Consider the following 15,715-nt stretch of genomic DNA (forward strand, 5'->3'; position numbering starts at 1 on the left):
TGGCCTCCGACGTGAGCTCGGACGGTCTGACCCTCGAGAACGTACCCTCAAAACGCACGGCGTCTGCCCGCGGCGAGGCCAGCTGCAAACTGGGGTTCTCTGCATTGACTTCCGCGTGCAACGGAGTGCTTCACGAAAGGACGGGGGAGCCAAGTGATGAATCGTGCTAATTACGTACATGAATATATAGGCGTGCGTGTGTGTGTGTGTGTGTACACACAAATGTCCATGTGTAGTCATACAAATATGTATATGCTTAATATACGTGTGTATGCATACTACGTATTTACAATTCCGTGGTAACATTTGCAGCAAATGCTCACAACTTAGACCAATAAAGCTGTTTTGCAAGGAGGGCTTTCTTTTTTTTTTTTTAATGTATTTTTTAATTTAAATTCAATTAATTAACATATAGTGTATGATTGGTTTCACAGGTAGAGTTCAGTGATTCATCAGTTGTATACAACACCCCGTGCTCATCACGTCACGTGCCCTCCTTAATGCCCGTCACCCAGTCACCCCATCCCCCCCCCCCAGCAGCCCTCAGTTTGTTTCCTGGAGTTAAAAGCCTCTCATGGTTTGTGTCCCTCTCTGATTTCGTCTTGTTTTATTAATCAGGGAAGGGTGTGTGTCACTGACATTGGTTCCGATCGCCAGTGCGTGACATCAGTGAAAAGTGGGCCAAAGGTTTCGTTTGGTTTTCTTCTCATTCTTATTTCCTTGGTGGCCCGTCCCCTCCTCGTTGCCTGCATCCAGGGCAGGCTTGCACCAGGGGCACCCCATTGAGGGCGGGTTCCATTGGCCGGGCAGAAGTTAGGAAGTGGTTGAGCAGGTGGGGAAATAGGGTGCTCGGGCTTTGCTGGAGGGCGTGTAGGCGGGCGCAGGCTCCTGGTGAGCGAGAAGGGAGACCTGTGTGAAAGCGGGGACCCCCCCCTTCCCCACCGAGGATTCCCCTTCTGGGTGTATTCGTCCCTGAGAGATTTTCCACAGAAGGCAATCCGGATGTGCCAGCTACCTTCCCTTTGTCCATCTGTCTCCTCTCTGTCCGGGTGACCCCTTCCGACTGCATCACCTGGACCGCGTCTGGCGCCTGTTACGGTTCAGCGGGAAGCCTTGGCAGGTGATCAGAAAGTGGACACAGTGACCATGACCCTGAGCCGCTCATTTCACCTTTCTAAGTAAGCCTCGGTTTCCTCCTCTGTAAAGTGGGGGCGGGGTGCATTGTACCCTCATTTATTTGTTGGAGGTAATTTGCTGTGAATCTGCGGTGTGTCGGGCACTGTGCTGGGCGCTGGGGACACGGATGAGCCTCACGGGCACCTTTCCGTTCTAGTGAGGGGTGGTCGGCGGCCAGTTTGTAAACCAAACAAATTAGCAAATGAGAAGAAAACAGTGAGGACAGTGGCTCTATCCTCACCTGAAAGACGTGGAAAGAGGCTCCGAGACATAATTCATCAGATGATTTATCAAAAGCAAAATAATTTTGTCTACATTGTGCCAGGCAATATCGAGGCTCTAGGAACCCGGTGAAACCGAGCCACGATTTGCGCCCCAGCAGACTGCACCTGTGGATAGAGACTGTGCTAGAGGGTAAATGGTGCCCCCACCAAAATAGATACACGGAACCCCCTCGGGATGTGACCTTTTTGGAAATAGTGTCACTGCACATGACGTTAGTTAAGAGGAGGTGGGATTGAACGAAGGTGGGTTCCTGCACGATTCTCCCACAGGAATGATGGAAAGACGGCCAGGTGAGAACACCGGTGTGCGAAGACGAGGGTGGAGAAGAAAGTGATTCCTCTACAGGCAGAAGACGGCGGGCAAACCACCGGAAGCTCGGCAGAGGCAAGGAAGGCTTCCCCTGGGGGTTTCAGAGGGAGCATGGCCCTGCGATCTTCCACTGCTTCCCTCCAGAACTGTGAGTGGTGGGTTCCTGTGGCTCCGAGCCCCCTGGCGTGTGACACTTCGCTGCAGCACCAGCAAGCTGATACAGGTGGGTGGACCTCCTGCAAACAATGGAAGAAACCGACTTACTTTTGACGGCCAGCACCGTGAAGGAAACGAAACAGGTGGCAGACTGCAGGTGTTGTCTGTGGCGTAACAAATGACCACAAATGTAGCAGCTTAGACGAGCACCCCCTTATTAGCTCACAGTTGCTGTGAGTCAGAAGCCTAGGCATGAATGATGGGGTTCTGTGCTTCGGGAAGACTGAGAGATCCCCATTTCCTGGCTGCTTCTTGGGCAGAATCCACTCGTCCTTCAACGCCAGGAACAGAGAATCTCCCTCTTGCTGAATCCCCCTCAAGCTTTGAATCTTTCTCCAGAAAGAGCCCTGTTTGTTTTAGGGAGTCTCCTGATTAGGCCAGGCCCACCAAAGGTCACCTCCCTAGCTTAGATCAACTGATTTGGAATCTTTAAAAAAAAATTTGTATTGAAATATAATTGACATAAAATATTATATTTGTCTCAGGTGCACAACATAGTGATTCGACAATTCTACACATTTCACAACGCTCACTGTGAGAAGTGTAGTCACCACCTGCCACCATACAACACTATTACGATATTATTGAATATTATTTCTCATGCTGTACTTTTTCATCTCTGTGACTTTCTCTTTTAAAGACTTATTTGAGAGAGAGGAGGGAGTGCATGCACATGTGAGCAGGGGGAGGAAGAGAGGGGGAGGGAGAGAGAATCTTAAGCAGGCTCTGTGGTGACTGCTCTGTCCCACGACCCTGAGATCAGGACCTGAGCTGAAATCAGGAGTTGGCCACTTAACACACTGAGCCACCCAGGCGCCCCTCATCTCTGTGACTTTTTTCTTACAACTGGAAGTTTGTACCTCTTAATCCCTTCTGTTTTCCCATCCGTCCACCCCTTTCCCCTCTGGCAACCACCAGTTCCTTCTCTGTCTTTATGAGTCTGTTTCTGTTCTGTGTGGTGTGTTTTTTACATTCCGCATATGAGTGAAATCATATGGCATTCAACCTTCTCTGTCTGGCTTACTTCACTTAGTGTGATGCCCCCTCACTCCATCTGTGTTGTCCAGCTCGGAATCCTAGTGCCGTGTGCATTTGGAATCCTAGTGCCGTGTGCAAAGTCCTCTCCCCGTGGCTCCTGGACGGGCACCAGGGGAGCCGGAGCCTTGGGATCCAGCTGAGAATTCTGCCTACAACAGGGGGTTAATAGAGGCGGGGTGGGGTAGGGAGGGCCTTGTAGAGGAGGCTGGAAGGGGCAGACAGGGGACTCATTCCAGGCAGAGGAATTGCGCATCCCAGGCTGTGAGAGGAGGCAGCTGGGAACCAGCCGAATGCGATGCGCGTGGCCTGCGCCCCGAGAAGGGGCGTGACGGTGAAGAGTGGCTACAATTATTATCCTGATATTAGAAGCCTGCAGGTGGCCAGTCTGGAAGGACTCTCTTTCTGTCTCTGGCCCCCCTGTCCCAGTGACCTTGGGCGGATCACTTCCCTCTCCCTGGCTCCACGTGTGATGCCGGCAATGCCCGCCCCCCTCCCCCCGCCCTGAGACAAAAGAGCAATTCGGGTGGAGGGCAGATCGCGGGCAAAGCCCGGCGGTGGGAAAGGAGGGCGGCTGGGGCTCAAGCCGCTGGGTGAGTGGCAGCAAATATTTATGTGGCGCGGGTGGGTGCCTGGCACAGTGCTGGGCGTGGCGAGATAAGGGGCCCAGGAGGCGCCGGGGCTTGGCCTCTGAGGCTGAATTCCAGCCCGCCCCCCGGGAGGCCAGGAGCAGGCAGTGGAAACCGCCCACCGTGGGCCTGGTGCCCGGAGGGAGGCGTAGCTCCACGTCGCTGGATGTCTGTGGGCGGGTGGCTGTCCCCTTGGAGCCTCCGAGCCCCTCTGCAAAGGGAGGGTGTCCCAGCTCCCGATTCACACGCCCAGTTCCCTAGTTCATTTGGATCAAGCCCCAAATTACTCCTTCCTGGAAGCCCTCCGGGACCACCCCACTGAAGTCACAGCGGCAGCCAGAAGGCCTTGCTTCTCCATTAGCACTCTTCTGTCTTGATGGCACCTGGCACTAAAACAGGTGGGCTTCAATGAAGTCAAGAATGCAGGGGGCTGTAAGACACCTTTGCACGAGATCAATAGCATCGTATGGGACTATCACCCAAAGTACAAAAGAAACATCACGAGTCCATACAGATAAACCACTGAATAAGAGAACAAACGGGGAAGGAGAAGGGACAGAAAAATCTTCAAAATTGTATCTGGATGCTTCCCCCTCCCTTCCATGTGGCCTCGCTCAGTGACTTGTGTGCGGAATGGAGAGGGGGAGGGGTCGTGGTCTGCCAGGTGGCAGGGTGGCATCCTCAGCGGTGAGTCACGTGGATAGTGTGCCCCCCCCCTGCCCCCCAGAGGATGTGCTGAAAAAGGCACTTCACTGGCTTTGGGATTTCTCCCCGCGACTTCTCAAAACTGTCAAGGTCATCAAAACCCAAGGCAAGTTTGAGATAGGACCACAGACCAGAGGAGACTGGGGAGGCACGACCCAGGCCACGCAGTACCCTGGGTGGGATCTTGGACCGGAAAAGGGGCATCAAGGGAAAATGAGCTAACCCTGGTTGATAGCCTTTCACAGTGTTGGTTCCTTGGTTTTGACAGATGGACTCAGGTCGCATGATAACAGGAGGGAAACCTGGCTCGGGGCGCCCGGGAACTCTCCGTGCTATCACTGCACCTTCTCCGTCAACCTAAAAGTAGTCCAAAAATAAAAGGTTAAAAGGTTATTTAAAAAGCAAACCAGGTGGGCTTAAGAGGACTTTTGCCCCACTCCCCACCAACCGAGTCTCCAGACAGAAGCCGGAGGGAATCCATGCTGTTCAGGAGTATGCAGTTCTCAGTGTATCAGCTGATCACACGTACAACGTATGCATTTCACCGTATTTAAATTTTACCAAGGACAAGGAGCTTAAATAAATATTTGATATCTTGTTATGAGATGCATGCTGAAGTGTTGAGGGGTGATGTGACCTAATATTTGCAAATTGCTTTGAAACGGATTTTTTTAAAGATAGATATACGGGAACTGTCTGCAATTTCCACTCAACCTTTCTGTGAATGTAAAACTGCTCAAAAGAAAGTTTATTAAAATTTTAAAAGATGAGTGGTGGATAGGCTGATGGATAGGGTAAATGGAAGACAGATACACAGATTCATTATGAAACAGCAGAACACTCACTGTAGACTCTAGGGGCTGAGGATACGCATTTAGTGTCTAATTCTTTTCATTTGCTTTGAGTTTTAAAATTTTCAAATCTTGGGGTGCCCGGCTGGCCCGGCTGGTGGGGTGTACGACTCCTGGTCTCCGGGTCCCAAATTTGAGCCCCATGCTGGGTGTACAGTTTGCTTTAAAAAATTTTTTCGGGGCGCCTAGGTGGCTTAGTGGGTTAAGTGTCTGCCTACAGCTCAGGTCGTGGTCTCAGGGTCCTGCTCAGCGGGGAGTCTGCTTCTCCCCCTGCCCCTCTCCCCGCTGGTGCTCTCACTCTCCTTCTCTCTCAAATAAGTAAATCAAATTTAAAAAAAAATTTTTTTTCAAATGTTAAAAGGAAAAGGGAAGTCACATCGTGCCAGCCTCCTCATGATTCCCTCCGAGGCTCTCTTCCCATCTCACGTGGAATAGAACTCAGAGTGCTTGCGAGTCCCTCCGGGCTCTGGACTCCCATATTCTCCCCATGCCCTCTCCCTCCTCCCTCCTCCTCTCTCCCTCCCAGTAGCCTCTGTGCTTCCTGAACACACCAGTCACGGTCCAGCCTACAGCCTTTGCATCAGCTGTGCCCTCCCCTGGGACGCGTCCCCGTGCGCACATCCCCTGCTATGGTGTTTTATAGAGTTTACCTACTTACTGGTCAAGTATCTGTCTCCTGCCGGTAGAGTGGAAACCCCACAGGGCAGGGATTTGTGTCCGTTTCATTAACCAGTGGCTGATCGGCGCCTACGACAGCGCCCAGCACATAGGGAGGCTCCATACCTACTTGTGGAATCAGTGTCCCGAGGGCATTTGTCCATCTGTGTCTCCTGCCAAAGTGTAACCTGGTCTGTTTGTCTTCTGATGTTTCCCCCACATCCAGCATAGTGCTATGCACATAGCCAAGGGCTCCATAGTTTTAGGATGAATGAATGAATGAATGAATGAATGAATGAATGAATGAACGAACGAATGAACGAACGAGTAACAGGGTAAGAATGAATCTTTGTATAAGGGCTAAGAGCACAGGCTTTGGAATCACAATGCCTGGAGACATACCCAGATCTGCTACGTACCAGCCGGGAGACCTACTGCGTGAGCTTCCTTCTTTCAAAAATGGAGCCCCCGTGGGGAACCCTCAGCCTCACATATCGCTGATGGGACTGTAAATGGTGCAGCCACTTTGGGAAACAGTCTGGCAGTTTCTTAAAAAGCGTATCATGAGCTTCTCACACAGCCTAACAATTCTGCTCCTGAGAATGTGCCCAAGAGAATAAAATCTAGGTCCGCAAGCGAGTTCACAGCAGCGCCATTGACAACAGCCGAAGCGCGGACCCAGCCCAGACGTGCACCAGCGTGAATGGGCAAACGAACTGCAGTCTGTCCGTCCAGCGGAGTGTTAGCCATAGAAAGGGAAGAAGTGCTCCTGAAACTTGACCACGTGGATGAGCCTTGAAGACAGCGTGTGGCGTGAAGGAAGCCAGACACGAAGGCGACATATGTACGACGCATTTATAGGAACTATCCAGAAGACCCAAATCTGTCAAGACAGAAAGTACATCAGCGGTTGCCTGGAGCTGGGGGTGCGGATGGGAAGTGACTCTTAGTGGGCACAGGAGATCTTTGGGTGGACGTGTCCTAACATTTGCTTTGAGTGATAGTTGCACGATCCTATAAAGTCACTAAAAGGCACTGAGTGCCTTTAAAACGAGTGAATTCTGTGGTATGCAAATGATGTCTTAAGCTGTTTAAGAGAAACAAAGGGAGGCGGTGAGGGTACCTACCTACTGATCTTGCTGTGAAGAGATGGTGAGCTGATCGGGGATCCCTTTAGAAAGAGCCGTTGGCTAAGTACTCAAGAAATGTGTTTTGTATGATTCCGAGCAGGTGGTTGAGGTCATACATATAAAATGCTCAGCACAGGGCAGGACAGGCAACATGGTTTGATTCACGAACAGCGGCACTGTTGCTTCACAATGATAGCGACCCTTTGTATCATGTCTCATGTCTGTCCCACGTGTCTCGGGCTCAGTCTTCTCGTCTGCAAGACAGGAGAACTGGGCTCCATTCTTAGGGACCTTTTCTCACCCTAAGTTCTGTGTTTTGTTCTAGGGTATTTTCTCTCCGGATGCAGGGGCTCCCCAAGGCAGAGTAAGCCCGCGGGGAGGGGGCAGGGGGTGGGCAAAGCAGAGGAGGGGTGGGACGTGATGCCTTGGGGCTTGGCGACCCGGGATGCTGGTACGGAGGGGGGTAATCCTACGTGTTAGATCGGCCTGGCTATGGTTGTGGGGGGGGGGTGGAGTTGGTCCAGCCTGGGTTCAAATTCCATGTCGCCAATTCCTAGCCATGAGATTTTGGACAAGGGCCTTCCTCTCTGAGTGCTGTCTTGGCCCTAGAAAGTGGGGAGAATGTTTCCTAACCCCAGTGGGGTGGTGAGGCTTCCCTGAGATCAGATATACACCAGCCTGGGAAAATAATCATAACAAAGCAACCACAGCAACTGCCTGTTGAATACAAAGAGCTCCATTCGTGGTGGTGATTTTCAAGTAGGACAAACGAGGTAGCTTTAAGCCTGTTTGCTCCATCTGTAAATTGGGCCACATAATTCCCTCCCTCAATGAGTTTGATCAGTGAGATTGTGCTGAAAAGGCATCTGGCCATGGGAAGTAGCCCATGTTTGGATATAGTAACAGGGAGCCACTGAAGATTCCTGAGGAGGGAGGTGGCTTTGACATCATGAAAGCACACCCCAGCTCCCCACACCTGAGGCTGTTACGGGATCTACTTAGTTGGAGAACTGGTCTCACTTGGAAACCCTAATTATTTATGCCAATATTTGATTATTGTCCACGTCCTCTGCTGGTCTGTAAGCGCCACAAGGGCTGGTGCCCAGGTGGTCTCACTTGTCACTCCATCCCCCACATCCAGCCCTGGGTGCGATGCATCGATAATCACAGGCTTACATGGATTGAATGCCTACTACGTGCCAGGTGCTGTGCCAAGGGCTTGGCCTGGGTGTGTTGAATCTTTGACAGGGAGAATTCTGCAAAGCTCTGGGTAGTTATCTCCCTTCCTAGACCCTCAACCTCCACGTTCCTGGCTTCCCTCCACCCCTGCCCCTGCCTGGTGTTTTCATCACACTAGGGAGTGAGCCTCCCTCCTAAAGCCTCTGTTTGTTGCCCTGGAAAACTGGGATGACCTCACCCCTCTTTTCCTGGCCTTACAGGCGTGAAGATACCTAAGTGGTCGATGTCGTTATTTGTATAGGAAAGAGTCATTGAAGGTGCTGGGGGAAGGCAGGATGTCAATAGAAGGAAAGAGAAGGGGTTTAAGGAGGATGGCTTGAGACATCTTTCCCTCTCGACTCCTTAACACCCACATAGATGGGTGAAGAAAAAACCATTAGGTTTCCAGAAAATGACACTTTCCACCCACCCCCAATTTCTTGTGGTTTCTCAAACATGTAGCACCAACCCACCTCATGGCCTTTGTCCCTGCTCTTCCCTCCACCGGGTTCTTCATTCAGGTTAAAGGTCACCAGAGGGCCCTCCCTCCCAGCCATGCAGTGTTCCCAGTAGCCCTTATTAGTACCTAGCGCTCTACCGCCGATCGGTTTATTACCCAGGGCAGCCCCGTCCAAGAGAATTTCTTGCAGTGATGGAATGTTCTAGATCCATGCCGTCCGACAGGGTAGCCGCCAGCCACATGGGGCTATTGAACCCTAGAAACTGTGTGACTGAGGAACTGAATGTTTTTAATTATTTTATTTTAAATCAATTTACTCATTCTAAATCTGAATGGAGGCAGCCACACGTGGCTAGTGGCTGAACTGCATTGGGCAGTGCGGGTCTAGAATTCCAGCCCCTCATAGGGGGGTAGTGGCTTTCTCCTCTCCAGCATCCCCAGGGCCCAGTGCTGTGCCTCGCAAATGTTTGCTGAAAGAATGCATGCCAGATTGCACAGGGGGGCCGTGGGGCTCCCCAAAGTTGCCTGGACAGATGGTAACCAGTGTTGTCACACTCCCGATTCTTCTCATGAGTTTCTTGCTGGCTGAGCACTTCCCTCCCATTCCCTGATGTGGGGATCTGGATCCTTCCTGCTTGGAATGCAAGCTCAGAGCCTGTTGGACGAATCCAGCTTACCCTAGACCCCCTCTGGCAGCCCCCACAGACAGCCTCACTCTCTTCTGTTTCACGAACTCACATTTATTCACAGACAGACAAAAGGACAGGGATGGACCTTTGCTCACTGGGGACCCCCAGGGTCTGGCAGTTCCAAAGAGGTGATGGTGTCCAGTGTGAATGATGGGAGACAGCCAGGCAGGGGATCCCCCCAGTCTCCAACTCTCTGGCCAATATTCTCCGCCTCCTTTTCCAAGTCGTCCTGCCTTCGGAGGCCTGTTGGGGCAAGCAGTTCCTAGCCAGCATCACGGGTCCTGGGGGTGGGCGGTGGGGAGGGAGGGGCGGTCCAGGCCCCCCCCCCTTAGTGTTGAGGGCTGGAAGGGGAAGGGTGGGTAGACAGGAGGCGCCTCTCCTTCGACTTCCCTCCTCCATATTGCAAACCGGGAACCAAATGGAGGGGCCAAGAGTAGGTGTGAAGGTCAGGAGGCCAGGCCTCCCAATCCACGCAGGTGGGCCTTGCTGTCAATCTCTTCTTCCTCCATCTCGAAGGCTGAATGGTCTTGGCTGTCGAAACAGGAGGCGCTGAGGAAGACAGGGGGAGCCGGCGGCGGCGACTGGGGTGGGGTCCCCGGGGAGGGTGGCTCTTCCTTGATGTGTGCAATGGGCAGCGGGAGCCCTTCCTCCTCCTGCCCGGCTGGCGGGGGCGGCGGGGGCGGCGGGGGGCGACGGCGGGGCCTGGGCCTGGAGCGCCTGCAGCGCGGCGGCTCTCTCCAGCTCAGCCCGGTGGCAGCGCTGGTGGCGCAGGAGGCTGTAGGCGCGCGAGAAGCGGCGCGGGCAGCGCGGGCACGGGTGCGGGGCCGGGCCCCCTGCGTGGACCTGCGCGTGGCGGGCCAGGTCGGCCAGCCGCTTGAACTCCCTCTGGCAGCGCACGCACTGGAAGGGGCGCGCCCCGGAGTGGGTCACCCCGTGCTGCCGCAGGTGCGCGCGGCGCCGGAAACCTTTGCCACACTCGGGGCACCAGAAGCGGGGCTCCCCCGCGGGGGGCCGGGCCGGGGTGGCATCTCCTCCGTTCTGCCCGCCTTCTCCCCCCTCCGAGGCACTCCCGCACTCTGCCCCTTCGCCCCCCTCGGGCCCCTTCCCTGAGTTCCGTCCACCCGAGGCCTTGTCGTCCTTCTTGCCCGCCGGGGGCAGTGGGGCCAGGAGGCTGAGCGCACCGTGGACACGCCGGTGCTGGCGGAGGTAGGAGGCGAGGCGGAAGGCCAGGCCGCAGTCTGGGCACACGAAAGGGCGGTCAGTGGAGTGGACCAGCCGGTGGCGGGACAGTGACCACGGCCTGGCGAAGGCCTTGAGGCAGATGGAGCACTGGTGGCGCTTGGGACGGGGCGGGGGGCCCCCTTCACCCTCCTGCTCACCCTCGGGGCGCAGACACGGGTGCGCTTTGAGCTCGCCCTTGGTGGCAAAGGCTTCGCGACAGCGGAGGCACAGCAGCGTCCAGTCGGCCTGGAGCAGGACCTGCTTCTCCTCCTGCCGCCCGGCCGCCAGTGCCAACTCGGCCCTCAGCTCCGCCGCCCCGGCCTCGGCCTCTTCCTCCTCCGACTCCCGGGGTTCGGCGCTCGTGGGGGCCGCTAGCGTGGCCGGCTCCCCCGCCGGCCATGTCTCGGGCCACGCGGCCTCCTCCTCCGCGGCCCCCGCCGCCGCGGTGGTGGGCTGCTCCGTACCGGCGTCCTGGGAGCCCCAGCTGGACTCGGCTGCCTCCTTGGCCGCCCTCTCGATGGCCAGCTCGACCTCGCCGCCTGCGTGCTCCTGGGCCAGGTGACGCCGGAGCTGGGCGGGCTCCGGGAAGGTGCGGGGGCAGGCCGCGCAGCGCAGCGGGGGTTGGGGCCCGTGGCCACGCAGGTGGCGGGAGAGGTGGGCTGGCCGGCGGAAGGCCTTGGGGCACAGGGGGCAGGCGTGGGGTCGGAGCCCTGAGTGGCTCAGCCGGTGCCGGGAGAGGTAGTAGGGGAAGCGGAAGAGGCGGCCACAGGTCGGGCAGGGCAGGGGCGCCCGAGGGGCTCCAGCGCCCCCCCTGCCACGGCCCCGGCCTCTACCACGGCCTCGGCCACGGCCCCGGCCCCGGCCACGGTGGGGTGGGCTGCCCTGGGCGGGTGGAGGGGGCTGCGGATCCATGCCTGTAAGGAGAAAGGGGAGACAAGGAGACATGGGGGGGGGCATGGAGTGGGTCAGATAAAGGGAGATGTGTGGGGTGAGGCAGAGCAGCAGAGACAGAGAGAGATGGAGATTCAGTGCCGGTCAGTTGTTTAGCCAGGCAGAGGAGAGAGCCAGCAAGACAGAAAGAGCAGAGGCAGAGACCCAGGGATAGACAGAGAGCAGAAGTGGTAAAGACAGGACGGTGGGAGACAGCAGGAGAGAGAGATGGGGACTCCCAGCAGAGACAGAGATAGAGAGAAAACAAAGAGATTTTGGGAGAGATGGTGCAAACACAGAGATCAGAAGAACCACAGAAGGATGGAGGCAGGGAGAGACAGAGAGACAGAGAGAGAGCACAAGCCAGAGATACAGACAGAAGAGGAGACAGGGAAACAGCCAACTGATTTTTCTCCAGGGCCCCGCTGGAGCATTTTGGGAGGGGCTGGGATCCAGCTTGTGGTGCCCCAGTGGAGGGGGTGGAATTCAACATTGGGAGGCCCCGGAAATGCAGTGTGGGTGCCCAGACCAGGGTCTGGGAGAGGCCAGGGGTAGGAGGGCTCAGACTCTTGGGCAGGGGGGAGCCTGGGGCTCTGGACTCCTGGGACTGAGAGAGGTGGGAGCTGGGGCTTGGGACCCCAGGTTTGGGAGGTGACTGGAATCCACTCCTGTAGGTGGGGGTTATGGATCCCTGGGTCCCAGTGGCAGAGAGGATTGGGGGAGGGGGCTGGGCTCCTAAGACAAGGGAGAGGAGGGGCTGAGGGCTCAGCTGCCCGAATTCTCCAGGGAGAAGGCTGCTGAGGGCCCAGCCCCTGGACGCCTGCCCCCCACCAAGGCTGCTGGGGTCCGGAGCCCTAGGTCCCCATGGGGGGCGAGCTCCCCACCGGGCCCAGCCTGCGGTTCCCCGCAGGCGTGATCAGCAGAATTGGGACTGCGGGTGGAGGCCTCGGGGAATTCCGAACCCTGGTCCTGGGGCTCGGCCCTGATCGCTGGGCGCCTGGTTCTTACCTCCGCCTCCTTCGCTCCTTTCTTCCTTCCCCGCGCCGGCCAAACGCGGACGGTGGTGGCGGGGAGGGAGGGAGGGCCCGAGCGTGGTGGGGGGTGGAGGAGGCTGGGCTCGGTGTCACCGCCTAAGCCTTCCCCCCGGAAACCCGGCCTCTCGACTGAGCCCAAAAGAGGAAAGACTGGCTGGAAGGCCGGAAACGGGAGGACGAGGGGACCCAGGGGGCGGGGAGGGCGGGCGGCTTGGATTCCTGGGTCCAGCACGGGGAGGGGGCTGGGGGCCTGGGAGGCTGGATGCAGCTACCCTCCCCTCCCCACCCCAGCAGACACACATATTCATTCATTCCTTCAACAAATACACATTTATCAGGTCCTGTCTGTGCCAGGCACTGTGTTGGGCGAGGGGGAGCCAGGGGAGGGAGGTGAATGAGGCAGTGGCAGAGGCCTCAGGCAAAGTAGAGGCGCTCAGGACTAGAACCCCACTCCCACCTTCACTTGGCTGCCTGAGCAGGCGACTGCCCCTTCTCCTGGCCCCAGTGGCCACCTCGGTAACGAGCCCTGTGGATATGCATTCGCTCCTAAGAGACCAGCATGGACTGAGCATCTTGTGCTCCCGAGTCCTTCTGCATATATTTTGCTGCATATAGTCCCTGGATCTTAAGCCAGGAGTATTTACTGAGCACCTACTGTGGGCTAGCTCTGTCCTTGGTGCTGGAGCTACGGTGGCAGGCAGAGGCCATTGGACCCTGTCTGCAGGAAGCTCACTGTCAGACGGAGGAGGCAGTCAGACACAGATCCAATCGCCTTCCTGGAAAATGTACTGTCACGCGGGAAAGAGGATTTGGTGGGAAGACAGAGAACAGAGGAGGCCCTGAGCTCCTCTCCCACTGGGGTGAGAGCAATCCTCAAGGTCTTCCGGGAGGTAACCGTGTTTCAGCTGAAACCTGCAGGATGAAAGCCAAGGGTTGGGGATGAAAAGGATGAGCTAAGGGAAACGAGAGAGAAATGCACCTCAACGCATGTCAAATGCCCGATGCTTGGCGCAGGGGGGTTGCAGCAGGAGGAACGCCTGCAGCCTGTCGCCTTTTAAGGGGGAATACGCGGAACATTGTTGGAAAGAGTGTGGGAAATAGGACCTTTCCGTACATGGCTGGGGTGAGTGAAATTTGGAACAGCCTTAACACGTGAGCAATTCCAGGAACATATCTGTCAGATAGATCTGTTCAGAAACATGCGAAACGACATCGTCCCAGGTGAACCAGTGCAGTATTGCACACCGCTGCAAAAGACTGGAAATGAGCTAAATGCCCGTCCTTGTGGGATTCGAGCGGCGTCATAATTGATCTGCCCAGTGGAATGCTGTGTGTCCAAAAAAAAAAAAAAAAAGGATGAAGAAATTTGCTGTGTAAAAATATGGATAGGCTCCAAGTGATAACACATGAAGGGGAGGGGGGGCAGAAAGGAAGGTGGAAAACAGCCTGCAACCTGTTCTAACTATCTGTGCTTATCAGTGGGTTGTGTCTGGAAGAAGAGAGAGGAAACTGGCAACATTGTCTAAGTCCCAGAACTGAAACTCGCTGCACTCTATCCTTCTGTACTTCTTGAATTTGAAACCATGTGAATGTGCTCCATACTCAAAAAAGTAAAGGAACAAGAAATAAAAAGGGGGGAGCAATAAAAATAAATAAAATGAAAATAAGGATTAGCTTAGTCTTGTAAGTGCTTTACAAATACAGACCCATTTGTTTCTCCTTACCTTATGGGCTGGGTCGCATTATTCTCCCATTTTAAAGAGCAGTAAAGCGAGGTACCACAACATTTCAAAGCTAGTGAGTCTCAGTGAGTGTTTGCAATTCACAAAGAGATGGGAGAAATGACAGTGGCGAAGAGCATGACTTTTAAAAGCACCTGGTCAATAATACTATTTTTTAAAGGATGTATACATAGGAGTGAAAGTCCAAAAATATCCATGGAAACAATAAGCACCAAATTCGTGGTAGGATTACGTTGTAGCAGGGAGAAGCAATCACATCCCAGAGGGGCCCGTGGAGAGTGAGGTATACCTCTAATGTTTCATCAAAGCTGATAGACAGTCTATGGGTGTTGGGTGTCTGGGTGGCATTAATAGTGGCATTAAGTACATTCTCCATGTCACGCGACCATCCCACCATCTGGTTTCAGAACTTTTTCATCTTCCCCAACAGAAATCTAGTTCCATTAAGCTGTCGCTCCCCATTTCCTTCTCCTCCCAGCCCCTGGCAACCAGTAATCAACGTTGTCGCTCTATGGCTTTGCCAACTGCGGACATTTCATATCAGTCGAGTCATACGATACATAATCTCTTATGACCAGCTTCTTTCACTTAGCATGTTTTCGAGATTCGTCTATGTTGTGGCGTGTATGAGTACGTCGTTTCCTTTTGCTGGTTGAATAATGCTCCACTGTACGGGTAAACTACATTTGTCCATTCATTCGTTCACGGATATTCAGGTTGTTGCTACCTTTTGGCTGTTGTGAATAGTGCTGTTATGAACGTTCGTGTATAAGTTTTCGTTTGAACGGTTATTTTCAATTCTTCTGAGTCTATACCTGGGGGGGTGTTATTTCCTTATCTATATTTTAAAGGCTTAACATTCCCCCTCCCCCCCCCCCCAAAAAAAAGGAAGGGAGGGAGGGAGGGAGGGAGGGAAATTCAGAAACGGAATGGTGGGAAATAAAATTTCAAGCAGAGGGAAGAGCATATTGCAGGGTGGGGAGGGAGATCTTGTCTTGGGGGAGACTCCAGGCCTTGGATTGGGACAGCAAAGGCAGCAGTGTGGTGGAGGGAGGCCGGGAGCTGCACGAGCCACTGTGTCCCACCTCTTAGTAGGGGCTGAATGCTGGACACATTCCTAGTGCACTGAGAAGCCATTGAAAAAGGTTTTAAGCTGCAGAGTCACATGATCCGATTAGTGTTTTAGAGAAATTCCTCTGGGACCCGCTTGGAGGCCCGGCCGGATGCAAAGGAGACCTAGGCTGGGAGCGGGGAGGAGGCGGGGCGCGGGCCCAGGTGAGAGAGGGCGCCTGGGCAGTGCGGGCCTCCGCGGGGCTGCAGGCGCCCGGGCAGGGGGCGGGACCTAGCGCTGATTGGCTCAGGCCTGCACTCCTGGATGCCAGTCCCCCTGCGGCTGCCTCCTCATTGGCTCTCCTGCCTCCAGAGCCC

General features: G+C 54.9%; 1 protein-coding gene across 1 annotated transcript; it reads right to left on the reverse strand.

Annotated features, from left to right (window-relative positions):
* Window positions 1-9,390: 9,390 nt before the first annotated feature.
* Window positions 9,391-12,617, reverse strand: ZNF579 (zinc finger protein 579). The gene is given in 3 exon segments (XM_045789272.2): window positions 9,391-10,046; window positions 10,048-11,495; window positions 12,520-12,617. Coding segments are annotated over 2 exon segments (1,686 nt in total). The 5' UTR covers window positions 11,494-11,495; window positions 12,520-12,617; the 3' UTR covers window positions 9,391-9,806.
* Window positions 12,618-15,715: the final 3,098 nt, after the last annotated feature.

The sequence above is a fragment of the Ursus americanus genome, chromosome 21, assembly GCF_024610735.1.
Source record: "Ursus americanus isolate L20-20 chromosome 21, mUrsAme1.1.p, whole genome shotgun sequence".
Classification (NCBI taxonomy): domain Eukaryota; kingdom Metazoa; phylum Chordata; class Mammalia; order Carnivora; family Ursidae; genus Ursus; species Ursus americanus.